Source organism: Salvelinus namaycush, chromosome 25 (genome assembly GCF_016432855.1).
Source record: "Salvelinus namaycush isolate Seneca chromosome 25, SaNama_1.0, whole genome shotgun sequence".
In the NCBI taxonomy this organism is placed as follows: Eukaryota; Metazoa; Chordata; class Actinopteri; order Salmoniformes; family Salmonidae; genus Salvelinus; species Salvelinus namaycush.
In genome coordinates, this window is record NC_052331.1 from 34,192,176 (window position 1) to 34,219,801 (window position 27,626).

The 27,626-nt window shown below is 43.5% G+C and overlaps 1 protein-coding gene across 1 annotated transcript; it reads right to left on the reverse strand.

The window, feature by feature from the left end:
* ro60 (Ro60, Y RNA binding protein) lies at positions 1 to 25,957 on the reverse strand. The gene is made up of 9 exons (XM_038964327.1): positions 25,867 to 25,957; positions 15,224 to 15,814; positions 14,730 to 14,950; positions 13,964 to 14,110; positions 13,730 to 13,867; positions 8,856 to 8,972; positions 8,446 to 8,562; positions 8,030 to 8,176; positions 1 to 561 (listed from the first exon to the last, which is right to left on the reverse strand). The coding sequence occupies exons 2-9, from the start codon at positions 15,795 to 15,797 to the stop codon at positions 406 to 408; spliced, it is 1,617 nt and encodes a 538-aa protein (XP_038820255.1). The 5' UTR covers positions 15,798 to 15,814; positions 25,867 to 25,957; the 3' UTR covers positions 1 to 405.
* Between the last annotated feature and the right edge of the window lie 1,669 nt (positions 25,958 to 27,626).

A 27,626-nucleotide genomic window follows, 5' to 3' on the forward strand; every position in this document is an offset into this window, starting at 1 on the left:
CACGGCCGGTTGTGATACAGCCTGGAATCTAACCAGGATCTGTAGTGACACCTCTAGCATGGAGAGGCAGTGGCTTAGACCGCTGTGCCACTCGGGAGCTCAATAAGTACAGATGTCCCTTTTTATTTGAGAGTATTTTCATCTGTTTTACCGTTTAGAAATGAAAGCACATTATGCATCATACCCCCAAGACATGCTAACCTCTCAACATGACCAATAGGGAGACCTTATTATTTTTTTGAGGTTATGATATTTATGATAAATTGAAGAAATCGTTATTGTAAATATCAACTTTAAAAAAAAATCCGCTCTCTGCGTCGTTTCAAGCCACATCCATTTCAAGGTATTTCCACCAATTCTCTCCATATTTTTCTTTCTCGTCTTTGCACTGTCCAGAATCTGTTCTCAGATCAGGTCCAGGGCTAGGTTACGGATGACCTCTATGGCTCCCAGGTCAAAGCCGCAGAGGTCCAGCATGCCCCTGTCCTCGGCGGGGTCAGCGATGGATAGGCCGTTGGAGGTCAACCCACACACCATAAGTTTGGAGAAGATACCCATTTTCTAGCAACACAAAAACACAATCGAGACTCTTTTATATTCATATACTGTGCATACTGTCTATTCACACCATTATATATACACACACACAGTGCCTTTGGAATTATTCAGACCCCTTGACTTTTTCCACATTTTGATACGTTACAGACTTATACTAAAATTGATTAAATTAAATGTTTTCCTCAATCTACACGACACCCCATAATGACAAAGAAAAAACAGATTTAGAAATGTATTACAAAAAACAACAACAAAAAACACCTTGTTTACATAAGTATTCAGACACTTTGCTATGAGACTCAAAATTGTGCTCAGGTGCATCCAGTTTCCATTGATCATCCTTGAGATGGACTCCAATCAAGTTGAAGAAACACATGTGGTAAATTCACACCTGCATATACAGTGCCTTGCAAAAGTATTCACCCCCTTGCGTTTTTCCTATTTTGTCATTTAAATTTATTTTTATTTGGATTTCATGTAATGGACATACACAAAGTAGTCCAAATTTGTGAAGTTAATTTTTTTATTTTTTATTATAAAAAATAAAAAACGGAAAAGTGGTGCGTGCATATGTATCGGCCCCTTTGCTATGAAGATCCTAAATAAGATCTGGTACAACCAATTACCTTCAGAAGTCACATAATTAGTTAAAGTCCACCTGTGTGCAATCTAAGTGTCATACACACACACACACACACACACACACACACACACACACACACACACACACACACACACACACACACACACACACACACACACACACACACACACACACACACACACACACACACACACACACACACACACACACACACACAGCAAAAAAATAAACGTCCCTTTTTCAGGACCCTGTCTTTCAAAGATAATTCGTAAAAATCTAAATAACTTCACAGATCTTCATTGTAAAGGGTTTAAACACGGTTTCCCATGCTTGTTCAATGAACCATAAACAATTAATGAACATGCACCTGTGGAACTGTCATTAAGACACTAACAGCTTACAGACGGTAGGCAATTAAGGTCACAGTTATGAAAACTTAGGACACTAAAGAGGCCTTTCTACTGACTCTGAAAAACATCAAAAGAAAGATGCCCAGGGTTCCTGCTCATCTGCGTGAACGTGCTTTAGGCATGCTGCAAGGAGGCATGAGGACTGCAGATAAGGCCAGGGCAATAAATTGCAATGACCGTACTGTGAGACGCCTAAGACGGCGCTACAGGACGGACAGCTGATCGTCCTCACAGTGGCAGACCACATGTAACACCTGCACAGGATCGGTACATCCGAACATCACACCTGCTGGACAGAATGGCAACAACAACGGCCCGAGTGACACCAGGAACACACAATCCCTCCATCAGTGCTCAGACTGTCCGCAATAGGCTGAGAGGCTGGACTGAGGGCTTGTAGGCATGTTGTAAGGCAATTCCTCACCAGACATCACCGGCAACAACATCGCCTATGGGCACAAACCCACTGTCGCTGGAGCAGACAGGACTGGCAAAAAGTGCTCTTCACTGACGAGTCGCGGTTTTGTCTCACCTGGGGTGATGGTCGGATTCGCATTTATCGTCGAAGGAATGAGCGTTACACCAAGGCCTGTACTCTGGAGCGGGATCAATTTGGAGGTGGATGGTCCGTCATGGTCTGGGGCGGTGTGTATCAGCATCATCGGACTGAGCTTGTTGTCATTGCAGGCAATCTCAACACTGTGCGTTACAGGGAAGACATCCTCCTCCCTCATGTGGTACCCTTCCTGCAGGCTCATCCTGACATGACCCTCCAGCATGACAATGCCACCAGCCATACTGCTCGTTCTGTGCGTGATTCCCTGCAAGACAGGAATGTCAGTGTTCTGCCACAACCAGCGAAGAGCCCGGATCTCAATCCCATTGAGCACGTCTGGGACCTGTTGGATCGGAGGGTGAGGGCTAGGGCCATTCCCCCCAGAAATGTCCGGGAACTTGCAGGTGCCTTGGTGGAAGAGTGGGGTAACATCTCAGAGCAAGAACTAGCAAATCTGGTGCAGTCCATGAGGAGGAGATGCACTGCAGTACTTAATGCAGCTGGTGGCCACACCAGATACTGACTGTTACTTTTGATCCCCCCTTCGCTCAGGGACACATTATTCCATTTCTGTTAGTCACATGTCTGTTGAACTTGTTTAGTTTATGTCTCAGTTATTTAATATTGTTATGTTCATACAAATATTTACACATGTTAAGTTAATGAAAATAAACGCAGCGAGAGGATATTTCTTTTTGCCGAGATATAGATAGATACATACATATACATACACAAAACCTGTGTAAAATACAGTTGAAGTCGGAAGTTTACATACACTTACGTTGGAGTCATTAAAAATCGTTTCTCAACCACTCCACAAATTTCTTGTTAACAAACTATAGTTTTGGCAAGTCGGTTAGGACACCTACTTTGTGCATAAAACAAGCAATTTTTCCAACAATTGTTTAAAGACAGCTTATTTCACTGTATCACAATTCCAGTGGGTCAGAAGTTTAAATACACTAAGTTGACTGTGCCTTTAAACAGCTTGGAAAATTCCAGAAAATGATGTCATGGCTTTAGAAGTTTCTGATAGGCTAATTGACATCATTTGAGTCAATTGGAGGTGTAGCTGTGGATGTATTTCAAGGCCTACCTTCAAACTCAGTGCCTCTTTGCTTGACATCATTGGAAAATCCAAAGAAATCAGCCAAGACCTCAGAAAAAAACATTGTAGACCTCCACAAGTCTGGTTCATCCTGGTTCATCCTTGGGAGCAATTTTCAAACGCCTGAAGGTGCCACATTCATCTGTACAAATAATAGTACGCAAGTATAAACACCTTGGGACCACACAGCCGTCATACCGCTCAGGAAGGAGACACATTATGTTTCCTAGAGATGAACGTACGAATTGTCCGTAGAGCTCCGGGACAGGATTGTGTCGAGGCACAGATCTGGGGAAGGGAACCAAAACATTTCTGCAGCATTGAAGGTCCCCAATAACACAGTGGCCTCCATCATTTTTAAATGGAAGAAGTTTGGAACCATCAAGACTCTTCCTAGAGCTGGCCGCCCGGACAAACTGATCATTCGGGGGAGAAGGGCCTAGGTGACTAAGAACCCGATGGTCACTGACAGGGCTCCAGAGTTCCTCTGTGGAGATGGGAGAACCTTCCAGAAGGACAACCATCTCTGCAGCACTCCACCATTCAGGCCTTTATGGTAAAGTGGCCAGACAGAAGCCACTCCTCAGTAAAAGGTACATGACAACCAACTTGGAGTTTGCCAAAAGGCACCTATGAGGACTCTCAGACTATGAGAAACAAGATTCTCTGGTCTGACAAAACCAAGATTGAACTCTTTGGCCTGAATGCCAAGTGTCACATCTGGAGGAAACCTGAGACCATTCCTACGGTGAAGCACGGTGGCGGCAGCATCATGCTGTGCGGATGTTTTTCAGCGGAAGGGACTGGGAGACTAGTCAGGATCAAGACAAAGATGATCGGAGCAAAGTAGAGAGAGATCCTTGATGAAAACCTGCTCCAGAGTGCTCAGGACCTCAGACTGGGGCGAAGGTTCACCTTCCAACAGAACAATGACCCTAAGCAAACAGCCAAGACAACGCAGGAGTGGCTTCGGGACAAGTCTCAGAAAGTCCTTGAGTGACCCAACCAGAGCCTGGACTTGAACCCGATCGAACATATCTGGAGACCTGAAAATTGCTGTGAAGCAACGCTCCCCATCAAACCTTAGAGGATCTGTACAAAAGAATGGGAGAAACTCCCCAAATACAGGGTGTGCCAAGCTTGTATCGTCATACCCAAGAAGACTTGAGGCTGTAATCAGTGCCAAAGGTGCGTCAACAAAGTACTGAGTAAAGGGTCTGAATACTTAAGTAAATGGGATATTTAGAATAAATTAGCAAACATTCCTACAAACATGTTTTTGCTTTGTCATTATGGGGTATTGTGTGAAGATTGATGCAAAAAACAATTTAATCAATTTTAGAATAAGGCTGTGACTTAACAAAATATGGAAAAAGTCAAGGCGTCTGAATACTTTCCGAATGCACTGTATATATACACACAGTACAAATCAAAAGTTTGGACACACCTACTCATTCAAGGGTTTTTCTTTATTTTTACTATTTTCGACACTGTCTAATAATACTGAACATCAAAACTATGAAATAACAAACATGGAATCATGTAGTAACCAAAAAAAAGTGTTAAACAAATCAAAATATATTTTAGATTCTTCAAAGTAGCCACCCTTTGGCTTGATGACAGCTTTGCACACTAACTAGCTTCATGAGGTCGTCACCTGGAATGCATTTAACAGGTGTGCCTTGTTAAAAGTTAATTTGTGGAATTTCTTTCCTTCTTAATGCATTTAAGCCAATCAGCTGTGTTGTGACAAGGTAGGGTTGGTATACAGAAGATAGAACCTACTTGGCAAAAGACCAAGTCCTTATTATGGCAAGAACAGCTCAAATAAGCAAAGAGAAATGACAGTCCATCATTACTTTAAGACATGAAGGTCAGTCAATATGGAACATTTCAAGAACTTTGAAAGTTTCTTCAAGTGCAGTCGCAAAAACCATCAAGCGCTATGATGAAACTGGCTCTCATGAGGACCGCCACAGAAAAGGAAGACCTAGAGTTACCTCTGCTGCAGATGATAAGTTCATTAGTGTTACCAGCCTCAGAGTTCAAGTAACATCAACTGTTCAGAGGAGGCTGCGTGAATCAGGCCTTCATGGTCAAATTGCTGCAAAGAAACCACTACTAAAGGACACCAATAAGAAGAAGAGACTTGCCTGGGCCAAGAAACACGAGCAATAGACATTAGACCGGTGGAAATCTGTCCTTTGGTCTGACGAGTCCAAATTTTAGATTTTTGGTTCCAACTGCCGTGTCTTTCTGATACGCAGAGCGGATGAACTAACGTATGATCTCCATTCTGCAGCGATATGCCATCCCATCTGGTTTGCACTTAGTGGGACTATAATTTGTTTTTCAACAGGACAATGACGCAAAACACACCTCCAGGCCGTGTAAGAGCTATCTGACCAGAAGGAGAGTGATGGAGTGCGGCATCAGATGTCCTGGCCTCCACAATCACCCGACCTCAACCCAATTGAGATGATTTGGGATGAGTTGGACTAAAGAGTGAAGGAAAAGCAGCCAACAAGTGCTCAGCATACGTGGGAACTCCTACAAGACTGTTGGATAAGGATTCCAGGTGAAGCTGGTTGAGAGAATGCCAAGAGTGTGAAAAAGCTGTTAACAAGGCAAAGGGTGGCTACTTTGAAGAATCTAAAATATACTTTGATTTGTTTAACACTTTTTTGTTTAGTACATGATTCCATGTGTGTTATTTCATAGTTTGTCTTCATTATTTTGCTACCATGTAGAAAATAGTCAAAATAAAAACCCTTGAATGAGTAGGTGTCCAAACTTTTGACTGGTACATATATTTATATTCCAGACTCTGACTAGGCTTGGGCAATATACCATTCATTTTATTTTTATTATTTATTTCACCTTTTTTATCCAGGTAGGCTAGTTGAGAACAAGTTCTCATTTACAACTGCGACCTGGCCAAGATAAAGCAAAGCAGTTCGACACATACAACAACACAGAGTTACACATGGAATAAACAAACAGTCAATAATACAATAGAAAAAGTCGATATACAGTGTGTGCAAATGAGGTAGGATAAGGGAGGTAAAGCAATAAATAGGCCATGGTGGCGAAGTAATTACAATATAGCAATTAAACACTGGAATGGTAGATGTGCAGAAGATGAATGTGCAAGTAGAGATACTGGGGTGCAAAGGAGCAAGATAAAGAAATAAATATAGTATGGGGATGAGGTAGTTGGATGGGCTTGTTACAGATGGGCTATGTACAGGTGCAGTGATCTGTGAGTTGCTCTGACAGCTGGTGCTTAAAGCTAGTGAGGGAGATATGAGTCTCCAGCTTCAGTGATCTTTGCAGTTCGTTAAAGTCATTGGCAGCAGAGAACTGGAAGGAAAGGCAGCCAAAGGAAGGATTGGCTTTGGGGGTGTCCAGTGAGATATACCTGCTGGAGCGCATGCTACGGGTTGGTGCTGCTATGGTGACCAGTGAGCTGAGATAAGGCGGGGCTTTACCTAGCAGAGACTTGTAGATGACCTGGAGCCAGTGGGTTTGGCGGCGAGTGTGAAGCGAGGGCCAGCCAACGAGGGCGTAGAGATTGCAGTGGTGGGTAGTATATGGTGCTTTGGTAACAAAACGGATAGCACTGTGATGGACTGCATCCAATTTGCTGAGTAGTGTTGGAGGCTATTTTGTAAATGACATCGCCGAAGTCGAGGATCGGTAGGATGGTCAGTTTTACGAGGGTATGTTTGGCAGCATGAGTGAAGGAGGCTTTGTTGCAATATAGGAAGGTGATTCTAGATTTAATTTTGGATTGGAGATGCTTAATGTGAGTGGAAGGATAGTTTACAGTCTAACCAGACACCTAGGTATTTGTAGTTGTCCACACATTCTAAGTCAAAACCGTCCAGAGTAGTGATGCTGGACGGGCGGACAGGTGCGTGCAGCGATCGGTTGAAGAGCATGCATTTAATTTTACTTGCATTTAAGAGCAGTTGGAGGCCACGGAAGGAGAGATGTATGGCATTGAAGCTTGTCTGGAGGTTAGTTAACACAGTGTCCAAAGAAGGGCCAGAGGTATACAGAATGGTGTCGCCTGCGTAGAGGTGGATCAGAGAATCACCAGCAGCAAGAGCGACATCATTGATGGATACAGAGAAGAGAGTCGGCCCGAGAATTTAACCCTGTGGCACCCCCATAAAGATTGCCAGAGGTCCGGACAACAGGCCCTCCAATTTGACACACTGAACTCTATCAGAGAAGCAGTTGATGAACCAGGCGAGGCAATCATTTGAGAAACCAAAGGCTGTTGAGTCTGCCGATAAGAATGTGGTGATTGACAGAGTCGAAAGCCTTGGCCAGGTCGATGAATACGGCTGCACAGTAATGTCTCATATCGATGGCGGTTATGATATCGTTTAGGACCTTGAGCGTGGCTGAGGTACACCCATGACCAGCTCTGAAACCAGATTGCACAGCGGAGAAGGTACGGTGGGATTCGAAATGGTCTCTCCCCCTTTGAAGAAGGGGATGACCGCGGCAGCTTTCCAATTTTTGGGAATCTCAGACGATACGAAAGAGAGGTTGAACAGGCTACTTAATTTGACATGATTAAGAACGATCAGAGCATACAATATTTGCGGCTGTGTTATGCCATGTTTGCCACTACAGTGTTGTAGTTCCACGTACGTGTGTAGTTCCACATAAAGACATACAATATAATGAAGTAATAATGAGGCTGTATATCTATGCAACCAAAAAAATAAGGAGTTAAGAGGGGAAGGACAGTGGTACACCACAGCAAAGTGTCTTACATGTCGGTACATCCTCAGACACTCCGCTGGATTGGCCTCGCCGTGCCAGCAGGCACTGTTGGTGAATATGATGAACATGTCCACGGTGATCGTCTTCTCCGAGGCCCACAGGACGGGGAGAGCACAGTCTGTATAGCCACTGGGGATCTGTGAACAGGTGGTTGACACAGAAGGTCAGCTATGAACACAACACACAGTCATTACATTTTACAACCTCATATTTCATCTGAGAAATTGATCATGTTCAGTAGGGCCCAGCGTAGCAAAACAGAAATGAGCTTTTCTTATTGCCTTTCAGTGAACTTTTAGAAACTTTGGCAAGTAAAATTCGTTTTTTCCAAGCAAGTTTTCCATTAAAAAAAAGTTTGTCATTCAGAGGTGCATAGTTTGCAGAGAGACACTTCTTGTTTCCATACCTTGACCAGCTCGGTTGCTACTTGTCGAAGAGACATGCCTTCAGTGATGGTGCAAGGAACTATAGCTCCTTCAGAGTAGGCCATAACCTGTGTCTCTGCCTCCGTCCGCGCAAAAACCTGTAACATAGATACAACCAACTTAGAACACAATGCTGAAATAGTCCCTCTCTAAGATGCCAGGAATTATCATTCAAATGTAAAAATGACAAGTCCTCATTACAAAGCACACATGCAATGCCTGTGCTCTCTTGAGATGGGGGCATGTGGGGAAACGTGGCAGGAATCCATAGAATGTGTCAACAGACCCGTCTTCCAACTGTTAGAGACACCGCTTTGAAACACAGCTGCAAACTACTACATTAGTCATTTAGCCTTGTTTAGGAGTACCTGCTCATAGTGTGTTGACTTACCATGGCCATGGCTGCAGCCGCTACAGCTGTGCTGACGGAGGTCCCCTTAACAATGCTGCTCAGCGATGTGCTAATGTCCACCGCCACCATAAAGCGCTTCCCCGCCGGCTCCACGTTCTCAGGAAAGGAACACAAGTGAAGTAAGGTGGCAGGTTGCTGGTGCTGTTCCAGTAACCCGAAAAAGGTTGCTGGTTCAATACAGAGCCGGCTAGGTGAAAAATCTGTCAACGTGCCCTTGAGTAAGGCACTTAACCCTAATTACTTCTGTAAGTCGCTCTGGATAAGAGCATCTGCTAAATGACTCAAATGTAATGAAAAAAATCAAAAAACATGCAACAGTAAACATGTCGTCCCCCAAGAATGATGCATCCCAATTAAGATATTGTGTGTGACTAACAAGTCAGTGTCATTTTGAAAAACCCGGATCTCTATGGCACGACGCATCATTCACCCAAGTTTCGTAAAAATTGAGCCAGTGCCGTCAGATATCGTGTGCGACAAACTTATCCATTTCATCGTGGTGGACAATTAACGTTTCGCATTTGTGGACACTACTCAGAACAGTGGGATGCTCTGTGAGTAGTGCTGTTACGGTGACCGCTTTACCGCCACACCGGCGGTGACGAGTAACGACCGCAGTCAAATTCCATGTGACCATTTAGCCACGGTAACTAGGGTTCTCCAAGCTCTGATGCTGCTAATGGTCATTAGTAGCCTGCTCAGCACTCTATTGTCCCTCTAATCACTGTGACATCAATGCAAAAGTGATCGAAAATCAAACACGTCATGAAAACCCACAGCCCATAGGCATTTGCGTGAGAAAACAGTTGATGGCCTCTATTAAAAAGAGGATCCCATCAGCTTTCTATAGGCTAGGCCTACTATATTTATTTCTCAACTTTCTAAAGACTAAACACATCGCTTCGCTTTACAACAAGAGTATAACCTACCTGGCTGGCATGAAAATTAACCACGGGAAAAGCGTCCACCGTTTGCAAATTAAGTGCATAGATGATAATTTTTTTCCCCCCCAGCATCTGTTCCCGAGACAGGTGCATGATAACGGTCACTTCTAAAACAAAACGATTTTCACACAGAGTGCATTCGAAATTATTCAGACCCCTTGACTTTTCCATATTTTGTTACGTTACGGCCTTATTCTAAAATTGATTAAATTGTTTACCCCCCTTAAAACTACACATAATACCCCATAATGACAAAGCAAAAAGTATTTTTTGTTATTTCTGCAAATGTATAAATATACACTGCTCAAAAAAATAAAGGGAACACTTAAACAACACAATGTAACTCCAAGTCAATCACACTTCTGTGAAATCAAACTGTCCACTTAGGAAGCAACACTGATTGACAATAAATTTCACATGCTGTTGTGCAAATGGAATAGACAAAAGGTGGAAATTATAGGCAATTAGCAAGACACCCCCAAAAAAGAAGTGATTCTGCAGGTGGTGACCACAGACCACTTCTCAGTTCCTATGCTTCCTGGCTGATGTTTTGGTCACTTTTGAATGCTGGCGGTGCTCTCACTCTAGTGGTAGCATGAGACGGAGTCTACAACCCACACAAGTGGCTCAGGTAGTGCAGCTCATGCAGGATGGCACATCAATGCGAGCTGTGGCAAGAAGGTTTGCTGTGTCTGTCAGCGTAGTGTCCAGAGCATGGAGGCGCTACCAGGAGACAGGCCAGTACATCAGGAGACGTGGAGGAGGCCGTAGGAGGGCAACAACCCAGCAGCAGGACCGCTACCTCCGCCTTTGTGCAAGGAGGGGCACTGCCAGAGCCCTGCAAAATGACCTCCAGCAGGCCACAAATGTGCATGTGTCTGCTCAAACGGTCAGAAACAGACTCCATGAGGGTGGTATGAGGGCCCGACGTCCACAGGTGAGGGTTGTGCTTACAGCCCAACACCGTGCAGGATGTTTGGCATTTGCCAGAGAACACCAAGATTGGCAAATTCGCCACTGGCGCCCTGTGCTCTTCACAGATGAAACAGGTTCACACTGAGCACATGAGCACATGTGACAGACGTGACAGAGTCTGGAGACGCCGTGGAGAACGTTCTGCTGCCTGCAACATCCTCCAGCATGACCGGTTTGGCGGTGGGTCAGTCATGGTGTGGGGTGGCATTTCTTTGTGGGCCGCACAGCCCTCCATGTGCTCGCCAGAGGTAGCCTGACTGCCATTAGGTACCGAGATGAGATCCTCAGAGCCCTTGTGAGACCATATGCTGACACATGCACATTTGTGGCCTGCTGGAGGTCATTTTGCAGGGCTCTGGCAGTGCCCCTCCTTGCACAAAGGCGGAGGTAGCGGTCCTGCTGCTGGGTTGTTGCCCTCCTACGGCCTCCTCCACGTCTCCTGATGTACTGGCCTGTCTCCTGGTAGCGCCTCCATGCTCTGGACACTACGCTGACAGACACAGCAAACCTTCTTGCCACAGCTCGCATTGATGTGCCATCCTGCATGAGCTGCACTACCTGAGCCACTTGTGTGGGTTGTAGACTCCGTCTCATGCTACCACTAGAGTGAGAGCACCGCCAGCATTCAAAAGTGACCAAAACATCAGCCAGGAAGCATAGGAACTGAGAAGTGGTCTGTGGTCACCACCTGCAGAATCACTCCTTTATTGGGGGTGTCTTGCTAATTGCCTATAATTTCCACCTTTTGTCTATTCCATTTGCACAACAGCATGTGAAATTTATTGTCAATCAGTGTTGCTTCCTAAGTGGACAGTTTGATTTCACAGAAGTGTGATTGACTTGGAGTTACATTGTGTTGTTTAAGTGTTCCCTTTATTGTTTTGAGCAGTGTATATACAGTTGAAGTCGGACGTTTACATACACCTTAGCCAAATACATTTAAACTCAGTTTTTCACAATTCCTGACATTTAATCCCAGTAAAAATGCCCTGTCTTAGGTCAGTTAGGATCACCACTTTATTTTAAGAATGTGAAATGTCAGAATAATAGTAGGGAGAATTATTTATTTCAGCTTTCATTTCTTTCATCACATTCCCAGTGGGTCAGAAGTTTACATACACTCAATTAGTATTTGGTAGCATTGCTTTTAAATTATTTCACTTGGGTCAAACGTTTCGGGTAGCCTTCCACAAGCTTCCCACAATAAGTTCGGTGAATTTTGGCCCATTCCTCCTGACAGAGCTGGTGTAACTGAGTCAGGTTTGTAGGCCTCCTTGCTCTCACACGCTTTTTCAGTTCTGCCCACAAATTTTTGATGTGATTGAGGTCAGGGCTTTGTGATGGCCACTCCAATACCTTGACTTTGTTGTCCTTAAGCCATTTTGTCACAACTTTGGAAGTATGCTTGGGATCATTGTCCATTTGGAAGACCCATTTGGAACCAAGCTCTAACTTCCTGACTGATGTCTTGAGATGTTGCTTCAATATATCCACATAATTTTCCTACCTCATGATGCCATCTATTTTGTGAAGTGCACCAGGCCCTCCTGCAGCAAAGCACCCCCACAACATGATGCTGCCACCCCCGTGCTTCACGGTTGGGATGGTGTTCTTCGGCTTGCAAGCCTCCCCCTTTTTCCTCCAAACATAACGATGGTCATTATGTCCAAACAGTTCTATTTTTGTTTCATCAGACCATAGGACGTTTGCCAAAAAGTACGATCTTTGTCCCCATGTGAAGTTGCATGCCATAGTTTGGCTTTTTTAATGGCGGTTTTGGAGCAGTGGCTTCTTCCTTGCTGAGCAGCCTTTCAGGTTATGTCGAAATAGGACTTGTTTTACTGTGGATTTTAGATACTTTTGTACCCGTTTCCTCCAGCATCTTCACAAGGTCCTTTGCTGTTGTTCTGAACTAAATTTCGAGTCTCATAGCAAAGGGTTTGAATGCTTATGTAAATAAGGTATCTGTTTTTTATTTGTAATACATTTGCAAAAATTTCTAACAAACCTGTACTCACTTTGTCATTATGGGGTATTGTGTGTAGATTGAGGAATTGTTTTGTAATAAATATTTGAATAAGGCTGTAACGTAACAAAATGTGGAAAAAGTCAAGGGGTCAGAATACTTTCCGAATGCTCTTCTCCTGGATGCTTTGGAGCAAGCAGCTGGGAATTATTATTATATTCCCACACAAGGGGGATGCCGCTGGGAAATTCCAGGCACTATCAAGTGCTTGTCAAATTGTGAATGAGAGACTGATGAAGTGTGTTCAGCGTAAGCAAAAAACAAAGCAGAGCTCAAGCCTTTCATGCAACTTTTTCTAATCATTAGCCGCATCATGCAGCCTTAGAATATATTACAAATCAAAACCTATAGACCAACGTTTGGATCACAACTGAAGTTGAATAAATAGCTCTAAATTAAGCATATAGGAGGACCTGTTTCTTTGTTAACCGCTCAACACAGAACAGCCACGTGCGCACTCCCTCAATATTTTCTCCAAACGATTTCTATTTCTATTTTATTAAACTATGTTCAAATGTATTCTTCATACCATAAAATAATGCCACTAATTCTAAGCAAATCTTGTCTGCTAAATTAACTAGTGTAGCCCACAACCATATGGCATAGCTAGATCAGGACAACTCAGAGTATGCTATTCTGTTCTTCTGAAATAGACTACATTTTCTTCATATCAAGTTTCTTAAGACCTGTCTAAAATAAATAATGGATTTATTGTGATGGTGCAAGCTATATGAAATTAATGTATTAGACTTTTTAAATGATGTTCCAAAGTTCTGCATCAGTGGCTTGCAGGTTATGCTAAATATGTTTATGTTAATTAACAATTGCTTGACAATCACTGGCTGACAAAATTTCATGACCGCCACAGCCCTATCTGTGAGTATCGGTATATGTGACGCTCAACTTACTGTGAAACATTTGTAGAAAGCAGAGTCCAGTGCTTTTATGATGTCAACGTCTGGTTCCCATTTCACTTTCCCCCGGTTGCCTTGGCCCCTTTTGTAGTTTTCCGAGGCTGTCAAGACGCTGAAAGGGTGGAGTTTTGCCTAAGACAACAATAAAACAGTTAGATAAATCCCTGGGAAAGCAGTATGTGAATGAATCCCAGTTGTCAGAAGGTGAGAGACATAGGTACGCCTCACCTTCTTTAAAGCCGCCTCACTCTGGATCCTTTCGCACACCTCTGCCACGTCTGAGCTTCCTGGTTCCAGGACTTGGTCTGCGGTCATCTTACCCAGGGTCCTTAGCATTGACTCCATGGGCATCTCCTTTAACAATGCTTTCCATACCTGCAGTGGAGAAAAGGCATCATACATGAACTAAAAACAACCCCCATCCCACAAAAGTAATAAGGATGTCTTGAGACCCTACACATGAAAAAGTGATAATTCCACTATGATAATTATATGGTGCTAATATTTCCCATTAATATGGCATTGAGACATAGAGCTGGATGTAAAAAACAGCTAGGAGTGTGGCTTAGAGTAGGCTACTGGGCTTAGAGTAGGCTACTGGGCTTAAAGTAGGCTACTGGGCTTAGAGTAGGCTACTGGGCTTAGAGTAGGCTACTGGGCTTAGAGTAGACTACTGGGCTTAGAGTAGGCTACTGGGCTTAGAGTAGGCTACTGGGCTTAGAGTAGGCTCGTGGTCTAAGCCGCAGGCCCCAGCCTACATATACTCCCGCGCAATGGATTTGAATCTGTCACACTGCTATATTTCAGCACACTCTCTCCTCTATCTTTCCTATCTATCACAGTTAATAAACCAAAAATGTGAGGAGTGGGACTACACACTTTAACAAAAAAAGCTAGCAGTGACGAGGACATCTCAATATTGGACCAACTTTAATTTGAGCGGGGAAAAAAAGAGTTGGTTAAAAACACAAGTTGGTGGGTGCACACTGCTCACCACTTTGGACTTCAGGTGGTCTGTCAGAAGTTGTTCCCGCTCCAGACTATGCTCCTCTATTAGATGGCTGACCTCCATCTCGTCTGCACTGTGTTTGACCTTCTCAACCGCTTCCAGGTATGAGAGGACTTTGATCACCTCCTCCGAGTTCTCCTTGTCGGCGTATGCCCCCTGGACCTCCTTCCATCCTTTCATAACGTATTTACTGATCAACACGATCGCTGCAAGCACAGCAGAGTTGTCAGAGCATAAATCAGACAAAAGAAAAAGAGCATTGAACCACATTTCCTGATACCACCAATAATTTGTTACTTTAAAGGCTTTACTGAGATATTATTTTATTACTGATTTCATCCATGAGGATAACCCTTTTATAAAAAAACATGTCATCAACACAAAAAAACATTCTCCGTAGTCTAAATCTTGCACCATGACCCTTGTATATTCATAATAGCGTTTGAGAGTGTGTACATTGTAAATCTTTTGCAGCTTACCTTCGTTAGCAGGCTTGGCGTGGGAGAGTCTGAGCAGATCCTGATGCGACCAGCCCTCTCTCGTTTTATACTTGGTCACCGCCAGAGCCAGACCCATGGCGTCCTGTTTATTGTACCAATCTGACACCGCTTTCCTCAGGGCCCGTCCCCATATCCCGCACCGCATCCTCTCTTTCGCCTCCTTCTTGTATTGGATGAAGGTGAAGAGGTGCTCGGGGGCCCGGCACACCTCACTCAGGGCTCGGAACGCCCCCTGTCTGGTATTCAGGTCCAAATGTTGGGAGCACACAGCTAAGGCGAACAGGGAAGGGTTGGCCCTGACTGGCCTGCCCTCCAGAGCCAGCCTCTTGACCTCCTCCACCACCTCGCAACCCCTGCCCTCCTGTAGCAGGGAGAGCAGAGCCAGGGCACTCTCCATGCCCAGCCGGTGCTCTTTGGTGTCATAGATGGCCATTTCCGAGCCGTAGCAGATGAAGCGGCGGAGCCTGGTCATGTCTGTTACCTCCCATGGGTGCTCACTGTCGCCAACTGAGTTTTGGCCGTGGTCGTTGGCATCCTGTCCCGATGGCTCCATGTGATAGCTCCTCTAAACTGTCAGATGGATGGACAGGTAGAGACACAGATGTTTCAGCTGAAAGTAACAAACTTTTTTTGAATGGACAATTGCACTGGTTTGCTGGGGTGAGCAGCAAACCAAGGTGAAGTTGATTTTATATTCACACATTCAACAGACATTTAAATCAGACATTCAACAGACATTCGCCAAAAGCCATTTAAAAATCTATAACTAATTCACCATTTGTCACAGAATCATCAACCTAGATATGATTTATTCTATAAAATGTCTAGCATACTTTTACAACCTTATGTTTTGTGGACAAATTCCAGTTTTGATTTGATAGAAATACATAAAATCTCAAATATTGCATTTAAAGATGATTAAATCAGTGATTGTCACAGAAGAAAGTGAAAATATGCATTTATTTGCAAGAAATGTTCATTTCAAGTGCAATTTGTTCTATATGAAGTTACAATGTTTACATAAAGTTGTAAGTTTACAATCTTCAATTGTATGCCAAATCAATGTTGCATTTTTAGTGCAACAGTTCCACATTTTAAAGTAGTTAAAAGGCACAACAGTCATTTATTTACACGTCTCTAATTTAACAGCAAAGAGGCCCCTTCCAATAATTTCCTATTAAAGTCCTTCTTTGTCATCCCCAGACAAGCTGAATTGTACCATCTCCTGAGGTAATAGATTCAACTGTTCAACACTTACAGGCAAATGTTTAATACCCTGGGTAATCCCAGAACACATTCTGGAAAGTCTAGAGATTCAGTGGTCTTTGGTCACTTTATTAGGTACAACCCCCTATGCATCTGGTACAGAGCGAATTCAAAACTGTTGATGAAACTGGGAAAGGAGATAAGACTGCTCAAGTTTTTAAGTCCAGTTGGAGTTTATTACAGTCAGTACAAGTTTTGAAACTTTTCTGAGTTACAAAAGACCATCACAGACTGTCTAAAGTTCAACCAAACAGTAACAGAATACTTCTCTGCATGCTTTAGTGTCTAGCAAGCAAAGACCATGGGACTTGGTGTATGTAGGAGCAATTTATTTTCGTGAATCGGGTGGTGAACCTAATAAAGTGGCAACTGAGTGTAGATATCACAAACGACTCCTTTTGAGCAGTGTCTGTCTGTTATACGTTTGATCAAAGGGTATAATGGTACATCTGATCCCCAAGGTCCTCATAGGCTCACTTGGATATATAGAGTTGGAGGTAAAGGAAAAAATATGAAACTAGGACTTTAAAACACTGGCAGAATTCTTTCATCCACATCCATACAATACGTATTTTAAAGTATAAATGCCCTTCTAAGACCACTGTCTTTCTGGATGTTTTAAAAGGTTTGCAAACAGTTCTTTCTGCAAGGAATGTGAGTTGAAAGGGATATGGTAATACCTATGTAGGTGACGTAGTTTCTCCACTGGTATAATGGGTATAATGTGTGGTAGTTGCATACCTCCCTGCTGAATTATGTAGAGCTGATTAGAGCCAGTTGATATTTTTTGGTGAAAAACCACATATTCACGTAGGCTTTGTGCTAGCAGTTTGATAGAGAAAGAGACCAAATAGCCCGTTGAAGTACTAGGTTTTAATGGTTAGTGCCAGTAGATTGCAGAGGGGTTCACAATCATAATGTATACATTTAGCCTAAAAACAAAACATGTACCGTCCACTTCTAAATACTGGCGTTTTATATTGTTATCCACCCTCTGGTATATACATATACACACTACAGTTCAAAAGATTGGGTTCACTTAGAAACGTCCATGTTTTTTAAAGAAAAGCACGTCATTGTCCATTAAAATAACATCAATGATCATTCATCACTGACTATTGTAGCTGGAAACGACTGATTTTTAATGGAATATCTACATAGGCCCATTATCAACAACCATCACTCCTGTGTTCCAATGGAACGTTGTGTTAGCTAATCCAAGTTTGTAATTTTAAAAGGCTAATTGATCATCAGAAAACCCTTCTTCAATTATGTTAGCACAGCTGAAAACTGTTGTCCTGATTAAAGAAGCAATAAAACTGGCCTTCTTTAGACTAGTTGAGTATCTGGAGCATCAGCATTTGTGGGTTCGATTACAGGCGCAAAATGGCCAGAAACAAAGACCTTTCTTCTGAAACTCATCAGTCTATTCTTGTTCTGAGAAATGAAGGCTATTCCATGCGAGAAATTGCCAAAAAACTGAAGATCTCGTACAACACTGTGTACTACTCCCTTCACAGAACAGAGGAAACTGGCTCTAAACAGAATAGAAAGAGGAATGGGAGGCCCCGGTGCACAACTGAGCAAGAGGACAAGTACATTAGAGTGTCTAGTTTGAGAAACAGATGCCTCACAAGTCCTCAACTGGCAGCTTCAATAAATAGTGCCCACAAAACACCAGTCTCAATGTCAACAGTGAAGAGACGACTCCGGGATGCTGGCCTTCTAGGCAGAGTTGCAAAGAAAAAGCCATATCTCTGTCCAGTGTCTGTTCTTTGCCCATCTTAATATTTTATTTTTATTTGCCAGTCTGAGAAAGTGCTTTTTTTTTTTGCAACTCTGCGTAGAAGGCCAGCATCCCGGAATCACCTCTTCACTGTTGAAAACAAGGACATTTCTAAGTGACCCCAAACTTTTGAACAGTAGTGTTTGTTATGGTTCACTCTTAGTTTTCCTTATCTCCACTGTGGAATGCCCATGTTGATCCCCTTGGTTGTCTTGGTCCTCTTGATCCATCCACCTGTCTTCTTTGTTAGTCAGGCCTGACCCCTTCATCCCGTACTTTTTTCCTGTAATCTAATATGACTGAAGATGCAGAATGTTATGCCAGGCCCCTTCTAATAGGGTATAACAGACTCGTTAGAACTTTGACCACAAATCAAAAACTGGATTTTTACTCAAAACAAAAGGTTGTAAAAGTATGCTAGACATTTATAGAATAAATCATATCTAGGTTGATGATTCGGTGACAAATGGTAAATTAGAGGTCTTGCGGTGGTCTTGCGGTGTGTGGTAACGTCACTTCCTGTTGAATCTGCAGACGTGTTGCTGTGCGTTTTGCTGCCAACTTTACTTTACTTTGCTAGCTGACAACTTTACGTTTTTTTGTTTTGTTTTTCTTTTTAATTACCGTTTATATTTTTAGTTTTTCCATCGCAACTTTTTTCCCTCATTCAACTTTTTCACTCCGGACGCTTTATCTGGACATGGTTCGTCAACACCTTCAACAGCCGAAGCTAAGTAGTAACATTAACATGATGTCTTCTAATTGCAGTCGCTGTACTCATAATATACAGGAGAACGATCGCCTTACGGCGAGAATAGCTGTGCTACAAGCCCAGCTTCAGACGCAATCGTTAGGCAAGGGTAATTTCAGTGTAGGAAAGGAAGAAACAGCGTCTGTGCCACCAGTAAGTACAGATAGTAACGTTAGTATAAACCCCCCCGCACAGTCCCCGCAGCCGGACAACTTTCTCATGGCTTCTGGAGGGAAATGCTGTTGGAATGCTCAACCGGTGTCGCTCATTCAGCCGACAGAAACTTTCAACCGGTTCTCCCCATTATGTAGCGAGTCGGAGTCTGAGTCTGAGTCTTCTCTTGTCTCTACTCCTCCCGTTACGGGGTCTGAGACGCCGAAGGCTCCCACCATTAGCTCTGACAAATTGAAAACCCTAGTCATTGGCGACTCCATTACCCGCAGTATTAGACTTAAAACGAATCACCCAGCGATCATACACTGTTTACCAGGGGGCAGGGCTACCGACGTTAAGGCTAATCTAAAGATGGTGCTGGCTAAAGCTAAATCTGGCGAGTGTAGAGAGTATAGAGATATTGTTATCCACGTCGGCACCAACGATGTTAGAATGAAACAGTCAGAGGTCACCAAGCTCAACATAGCTTCAGCGTGTAAATCAGCTAGAAAGATGTGTCGGCATCGAGTAATTGTCTCTGGCCCCCTCCCAGTTAGGGGGAGTGACGAGCTCTACAGCAGAGTCTCAGCACTCAATCGCTGGTTGAAAACTGTTTTCTGCCCCTCCCAAAAGATAGAATTTGTAGATAATTGGCCCTCTTTCTGGGACTCACCCACAAACAGGACCAAGCCTGACCTGCTGAGGAGTGACGGACTCCATCCTAGCTGGAGGGGTGCTCTCATCTTATCTACCAACATAGATAGGGCTCTAACTCCTCTAGCCCCACAATGAAATAGGGTGCAGGCCAGGCAGCAGGCTGTTAGCCAACCTGCCAGCTTAGTGGAGTCTGCCAATAGCACAGTCAGTGTAGTCAGCTCAGCCATACCCATTGAGACTGTGTCTGTGCCTCGACCTAGGTTGGGCAAAACTAAACATGGCGGTGTTCGCCTTAGCAATCTTATTAGGATAAAGACCTCCTCCATTCCTGCCATTATTGAAAGAGATCGTGATACCTCACATCTCAAAATAGGGTTACTTAATGTTAGATCCCTCACTTCAAAGGCAGTCATAGTCAATGAACTAATCACTGATCATAATCTTGATGTGATTGGCCTGACTGAAACATGGCTTAAGCCTGATGAATTTACTGTGTTAAATGAGGCCTCACCTCCTGGTTACACTAGTGACCATATCCCCCGTGCATCCCGCAAAGGCGGAGGTGTTGCTAACATTTACGATAGCAAATTTCAATTTACAAAAAAAAAAAATGGCGTTTTCGTCTTTTGAGCTTCTAGTCATGAAATCTATGCAGCCTACTCAATCACTTTTTATAGCTACTGTTTACAGGCCTCCTGGGCCATATACAGCATTCCTCTCTGAGTTTCCTGAATTCCTATCAGACCTTGTAGTCATAGCAGATCATATTCTAATTTTTGGTGATTTTAATATTCACATGGAGAAGTCCACAGACCCACTCCAAAAGTCTTTCGGAGCCATCATCGACTCAGTGGGTTTTGTCCAACATGTCTCTGGACCTACTCACTGCCACAGTCATACTCTGGACCTAGTTTTGTCCCATGGAATAAATGTTGTAGATCTTAATGTTTTTCCACATAATCCTGGACTATCGGACCACCATTTTATTACGTTTGCAATCGCAACAAATAATCTGCTCAGACCGCAACCAAGAAGCATCAAAAGTCGTGCTATAAATTCTCAGACAACACAAAAATTCCTTGATGCCCTTCCAGACTCCTTCTGCCTACCCAAGGACGTCAGAGGACAAAAATCAGTTAACCACTTAACTGAGGAACTCAATTTAACCTTGCGCAATACCCTAGATGCAGTTGCACCCCTAAAAACGAAAAACATTTGTCATAAGAAACTAGCTCCCTGGTATACAGAAAATACCCGAGCTTTGAAGCAAGCTTCCAGGAAATTGGAACGGAAATGGCGCCACACCAAACTGGAAGTCTTCCGACTAGCTTGGAAAGACAGTACCGTGCAGTACCGAAGAGCCCTCACTGCTGCTCGATCATCCTACTTTTCCAACTTAATCGAGGAAAATAAGAACAATCCAAAATTTCTTTTTGATACTGTTGCAAAGCTAACTAAAAATCAGCATTCCCCAAGAGAGGATGGCTTTCACTTCAGCAGTAATAAATTCATGAACTTCTTTGAGGAAAAGATCATGACCATTAGAAAGCAAATTACGGACTCCTCTTTGAATCTGCGTATTCCTCCAGGGCTTAGCTGTCCTGGATCTGCACAGCTCTGCGAGGGCCTGGGATCGGGAGAGACACTTAAGTGTTTTAGTACTATATCTCTTGACACAATGATGAAAATAATCATGGCCTCTAAACCTTCAAGCTGCATACTGGATCCTATTCCTACTAAACTGCTGAAGGAGCTGCTTCCTGTGCTTGGCCCTCCTATGTTGAACATAATAAACAGCTCTCTATCCACTGGATGTGTACCAAACTCACTAAAAGTGGCAGTGATAAAGCCTCTCTTGAAAAAGCCAAACCTTGACCCGGAAAATATAAAAAACTATCGGCCTATATCGAATCTTCCATTCCTCTCAAAAATTTTAGAAAAAGCTGTTGCGCAGCAACTCACTGCCTTTCTGAAGACAAACAATGTGTACGAAATGCTTCAGTCTGGTTTTAGACCCCATCATAGCACTGAGACTGCACTTGTGAAGGTGGTAAATGACCTTTTAATGGCGTCAGACCGAGGCTCTGCATCTGTCCTCGTGCTACTAGACCTTAGTGCTGCCTTTGACACCATCGATCACCACATTCTTTTGGAGAGACTGGAAACCCAAATTGGTCTACACGGACAAGTTCTGGCCTGGTTTAGATCTTACCTGTCGGAAAGATATCAGTTTGTCTCTGTGAATGGTCTGTCCTCTGACAAATCAACTGTACATTTCGGTGTTCCTCAAGGTTCCGTTTTAGGACCACTATTGTTTTCACTATATATTTTACCTCTTGGGGATGTTATTCGAAAACATAATGTTAACTTTCACTGCTATGCGGATGACACACAGCTGTACATTTCAATGAAACATGGTGAAGCCCCAAAATTGCCCTCGCTAGAAGCCTGTGTTTCAGACATAAGGAAGTGGATGGCTGAAAACGTTCTACTTTTAAACTCGGACAAAACAGAGATGCTTGTTCTAGGTCCCAAGAAACAAAGAGATCTTCTGTTAAATCTGACAATTCATCTTGATGGTTGTAAAGTCGTCTCAAATAAAACTGTGAAGGACCTCGGCGTTACTCTTGACCCTGATCTCTCTTTTGACGAACATATCAAGACTATTTCAAGGACAGCTTTTTTCCATCTACGTAACATTGCAAAAATCAGAAATTTTCTGTCCAAAAATGATGCAGAAAAATTAATCCATGCATTTGTTACTTCTAGGTTAGACTACTGCAATGCTCTACTTTCCGGCTACCCGGATAAAGCACTAAATAAACTTCAGTTAGTGCTAAATACGGCTGCTAGAATCCTGACTAGAACCAAGAAATTTGATCATATTACTCCAGTGCTAGCTTCCCTACACTGGCTTCCTGTTAAGGCAAGGGCTGATTTCAAGGTTTTACTGTTAACCTATAAAGCGTTACATGGGCTTGCTCCTACCTATCTTTCCGAGTTGGTCCTGCCGTACATACCAATACGTACGCTACGGTCACAAGACGCAGGCCTCCTAATTGTCCCTAGAATTTCTAAGCAAACAGCGGGAGGCAGGGCTTTCTCCTATAGATCTCCATTTTTATGGAACAGTCTGCCTACCCATGTGAGAGACGCAGACTCGGTCTCAACCTTTAAGTCTTTACTGAAGACTTATCTCTTCAGTAGGTCATATGATTGAGTGTAGTCTGGCCCAGGAGTGTGAAGGTGAACGGAAAGGCTCTGGAGCAACGAACCGCCCTTGCTGTCTCTGCCAGGCCGGTTCCCCTCTCTCCACTGGGATTCTCTGCCTCTAACCCTGTTACAGGGGCTGAGTCACTGGCTTGCTGGTGCTCTTTCATGCCGTCCCTAGGAGGGGTGCGTCACTTGAGTGGGTTGAGTTACTGACGTGATCTTCCTGTCTGGGTTGGCGCCCCCCCTTGGTTTGTGCTGTGGTGGAGATCTTTGTGGGCTATACTCGGCCTTGTCTCAGGATTGTAAGTTGGTGGTTGAGGATATCCCTCTAGTGGTGCGGGGGCTGTGCTTTGGCAAAGTGGGTGGGGTTATATCCTTCCTGTTTGGCCCTGTCCGGGGGTTTCTTCGGATGGGGCCACAGTGTCTCCTGACCGCTCCTGTCTCAGCCTCCAGTATTTATGCTGCAGTAGTTTATGTGTCGGGGGGCTAGGGTCAGTTGGTTATACCTGGAGTACTTCTCCTGTCTTATCCAGTGTCCTGTGTGAATTTAAGTATGCTCTCTCTAATTCTCTCGTTCTCTCTGAGAACCTGAGCCCTAGGACCATACGTCAGGACTACCGGGCATGATGACACCTTGCTGTCCCCAGTCCGCCTGGCCTTGCTGCTATTCCAGTTTCAACTGTTCTGCCTGCGGTTACGGAACCCCTACCTGTCCCAGACCTGCTGTTTTCAACTCTTAATGATCGGCTATGAAAAGCCAACAGATTTATTCCTGATTATTATTTGACCATGCTTGTCACTTATGAACATTTTGAAAATCTTGGCTCTCTCTAATTTTCTCCTTCTCTCTTTCTTTCTCTCGGAGGACCTGAGCCCTAGGACCATACGTCAGGACTACCGGCCGTGGTGACTCCTTGCTGTCCCCAGTCCGCCTGGCCTTGCTGCTATTCCAGTTTCAACTGTTCTGCCTGCGGTTATGGAACCCCTACCTGTCCCAGACCTGCTGTTTTCAACTCTTAATGATCGGCTATGAAAAGCCAACAGATTTATTCCTGATTATTATTTGACCATGCTTGTCATTTATGAACATTTTGAAAATCTTGGCTCTCTCTAATTTTCTCCTTCTCTCTTTCTTTCTCTCGGAGGACCTGGGCCCTAGGACCATGCGTCGGGACTGCCGCCCGTGGTGACTCCTTGCTGTCCCCAGTCCGCCTGGCCTTGCTGCTATTCCAGTTTCAGCTGTTCTGCCTGCGGTTATGGAACCGCCACCTGTCCCAGACCTGTTGTTTTTCAACTCTTAATGATCAGCTATGAAAAGCCAACTGAAAATTATTCATGATTATTATTTGACCATGCTTGTCACTTATGAACATTTTTGAACATCTTGGCATAGTTCTGTTATAATCTCCACCCGGCACAGCCAGAAGAGGACTGGCCACCCCTCATAGCCTGGTTCCTCTCTAGGTTTCTTCCTAGGTTTTGGCCTTTCTAGGGAGTTTTTCCTAGCCACCGTGCTTCTACACCTGCATTACTAGCTGTTTGGGGTTTTAGGCTGGGTTTCTGTACAGCACTTCGAGATATTAGCTGATGTACGAAGGGCTATATAAAATAAAATTGATTGATTGATTGAGTTATTGATTTTTACATTTTTTTAAATGGCTTTTGGCCAATGTCTGTTGAATTTGTGAATATAAAACCACCTTTACCTCGCTGTTCAGCAAACAAGACAGACAACTGTCTTGGTTCCTATGTTTCTATTTATGCACGCCATTGTTTTTTGTTACTATGCAAAAGCCTATTAGCTGACTTAGCGTAGACCTTGTATGGCTAGCCAGCTAATAACAGTCATACCGCTGGCTAACATAGATGACTGTGAAACTAGCTACTGTAGACAACAACCAAATGCTATGCACAGCAGCTGCTTAATTTGGTTATGTCAGTTTATGTTGGCTAACATGTTAGCTAGCTACTGTACTGTAGCTAGCCAGCTAACAATTGTCACACAAACTAGCTGGCTGGCCACATTCCTAATAGATAACTACAAGCATCCATGGGCATGACAACGATTTAAATTATCATTACAAAAAACATAAAAGCACTGCAGACCAACTCGAGTCACAGTCAGAGCAGTTCTGGCTAGCAGCTAGCCAGCAGATCCGACACACTTTCATGTTAATATTATTAAGTCACTGCAAACACCGCGCAAGTTATTATGGCTTCGGAAAACGTACCAGGGGCGAGAAATTAGTTTTACTCCCAGTTGTACCATTATCGCAACTGTTAAACCAATACGTTTAAATAAATTCCTTTCAATCTTCTCGTTTTAACAGTTGGGATAACGGGACAATTCGGAGTACAACACATTTCTCATCCCTGGATTGAGGTACACTTTCCGAGCCGAAACACCGGCTCCACGGGTCTTAACGAGCATGTGCGTGGACCAATGGCTGTATGGACCATAGACAGTCTGGAGGAAAACAAAGTGCTCAATAACGTTTACCGGTATTTCTGGGAAACGACTAAGTGTGTCAGCACTCCAGTAACATAGCTAGTGACTTTGTTTAGTGACTGGCATCAATTTACTTTCGTTACTCAACAAAATTGGGGAAAATAGAAAGATCAAACCGCACGTAACAACATTGACCAGAGTTAGTGATGTGGCTGCGATGATAGCTAGCTAGCTGTAGTTAGCCACACTGTTTGCACAGTAGTTGGCCTAGCGATACAGAATTTTAGAATTTTTCCGGTTTCTATTTTGAAGACAAAAACATCACATAGATTAGTTATTGCACTTACCACACTCTGTGACTAGTTAATAACGTAGCTAATAGTTGATTTTCAGGTCTTATGGGCGTCACTGGGGAATCATACACGATGACTATTATCGTTCTCCTAGCATCAGGATGTTATGCTGGCCGCAAGATCGCGGATCCTTTTTGGGTGCGTTTGTAAATTCACTCTGGATATCTAATCCGAATTGAGAGCGCTCTCGTCTGAGTGTGACAGGGTGCCGAATAACTGATGAATTTATGAACGCGCAACACCCGTTGAATATGACCGGTGTCAGTAAACGTCGGCAAAAAAAAAATTTAATTGTTGCCAGCAGCACAATTACAGTCACCAACACTCTATATAACAAGAACACAGCCTAAACAGCTCTGCTATTGCGAGAACAATGGTCAGAGTGAGGTGTTCTCTCATTTATGTCTGGAAGTAGCTAGCAAGCTAACTTTAACCAGTTAACTTGGGTGCTTGACTACCGTTCTGAGGTCAGAACGCTCGGATAAACCCTACTCCTCGGCCAGAGCGTCCAGTGTATGCTCTGAATTTATGAACGGACAATGAATGTACATACTCTGGCACGCCAGTGTGCACTTACGAACACACGTTTTATTTTCTCCTTCAAAATAAGAGTCCCTCTGCAAAGACATGCTAAAGTTTGGGGAAATCGATTAAAAAAAATTGCACTCAGGTGCAGCACATCTGTTTTTCACAGCATTGTAATACATGGATAATTTGACATATATTTATAGAAATACTTTAAATAAAATACAAATATATGTTATTGGAATTACTCAATAGATACACTTAAATGCCAGCAGCATACCACTCTGCATCCCACAGCTGGCTTGTTCTGAAGCTAAGCAGTGTTGGTCCTGGTTGGTCCCTGGATGGGAGACCAGACGCTGCTGGAAGTGGTGTTGGAGGGCCAGTAGGAGGCACCCTTTGCTCTAGTCTAAAAAAAAATATCACAATGCCCCAGGGCAGTGATTGGGAACATTGCCCTGTATAGGGTGCCGTCTTTCGGATGGGACATTAATTGGGTGTCCTGACTCTCTATGGTCACTGAAGATCCCATGGAACTTATCGTAGTAGGGTGTGAACCCTGGTGTCCTTGCTAAATTCCCATTCTGGCCTTCATACCATCATGGCCACCTAATCATCCCCAGTTTACAATTGGCTCTTTCATCCCCCCTTCTCTCCCCTGTAACTATTCCCCAGATCGTTGCTGTAAATGAGAATGTGTTCTCAGTCAACTTACCTGGTAAAATAAGGGTTAAATAAAATAAATGGGTCTCGTGCTGAGCAACGGGTTGAGTACAGAGTACTGATGACTCATTACTCCACACACACTATTCACTGCAATGCAAGACACTGCATATTCATTACATATTGGCTTATAGAGAAACTAACTATATTTGGTGAGTAGAGACCCTACTGAGTATTTCCCAGCCCACTTTAGCTGCGACGGGTAGAAAGGTTTTCGCTCTACAAGCCAATATGTATCCTACTTACAATCTATTGTATAGCATTAGGGGCTATGGAGGGGGTGAAGAACAAAGTGCTGTTGGGTATGTACGACACAGTCCCCCTCCAAAACTACACATATAAGGTTAGTAGAGTATTTCCCACCACACTTTAGCTGAGACAGGTAGAAATGTTCTCTACAGGCCAATATTCTTAACATATCAGTGTCAACATTGTATTTTTTTCATTATTGATCTAAAAAAAAAATGTTTTTAGAACCATATATTTGTTTTCATAAATTACTGTTT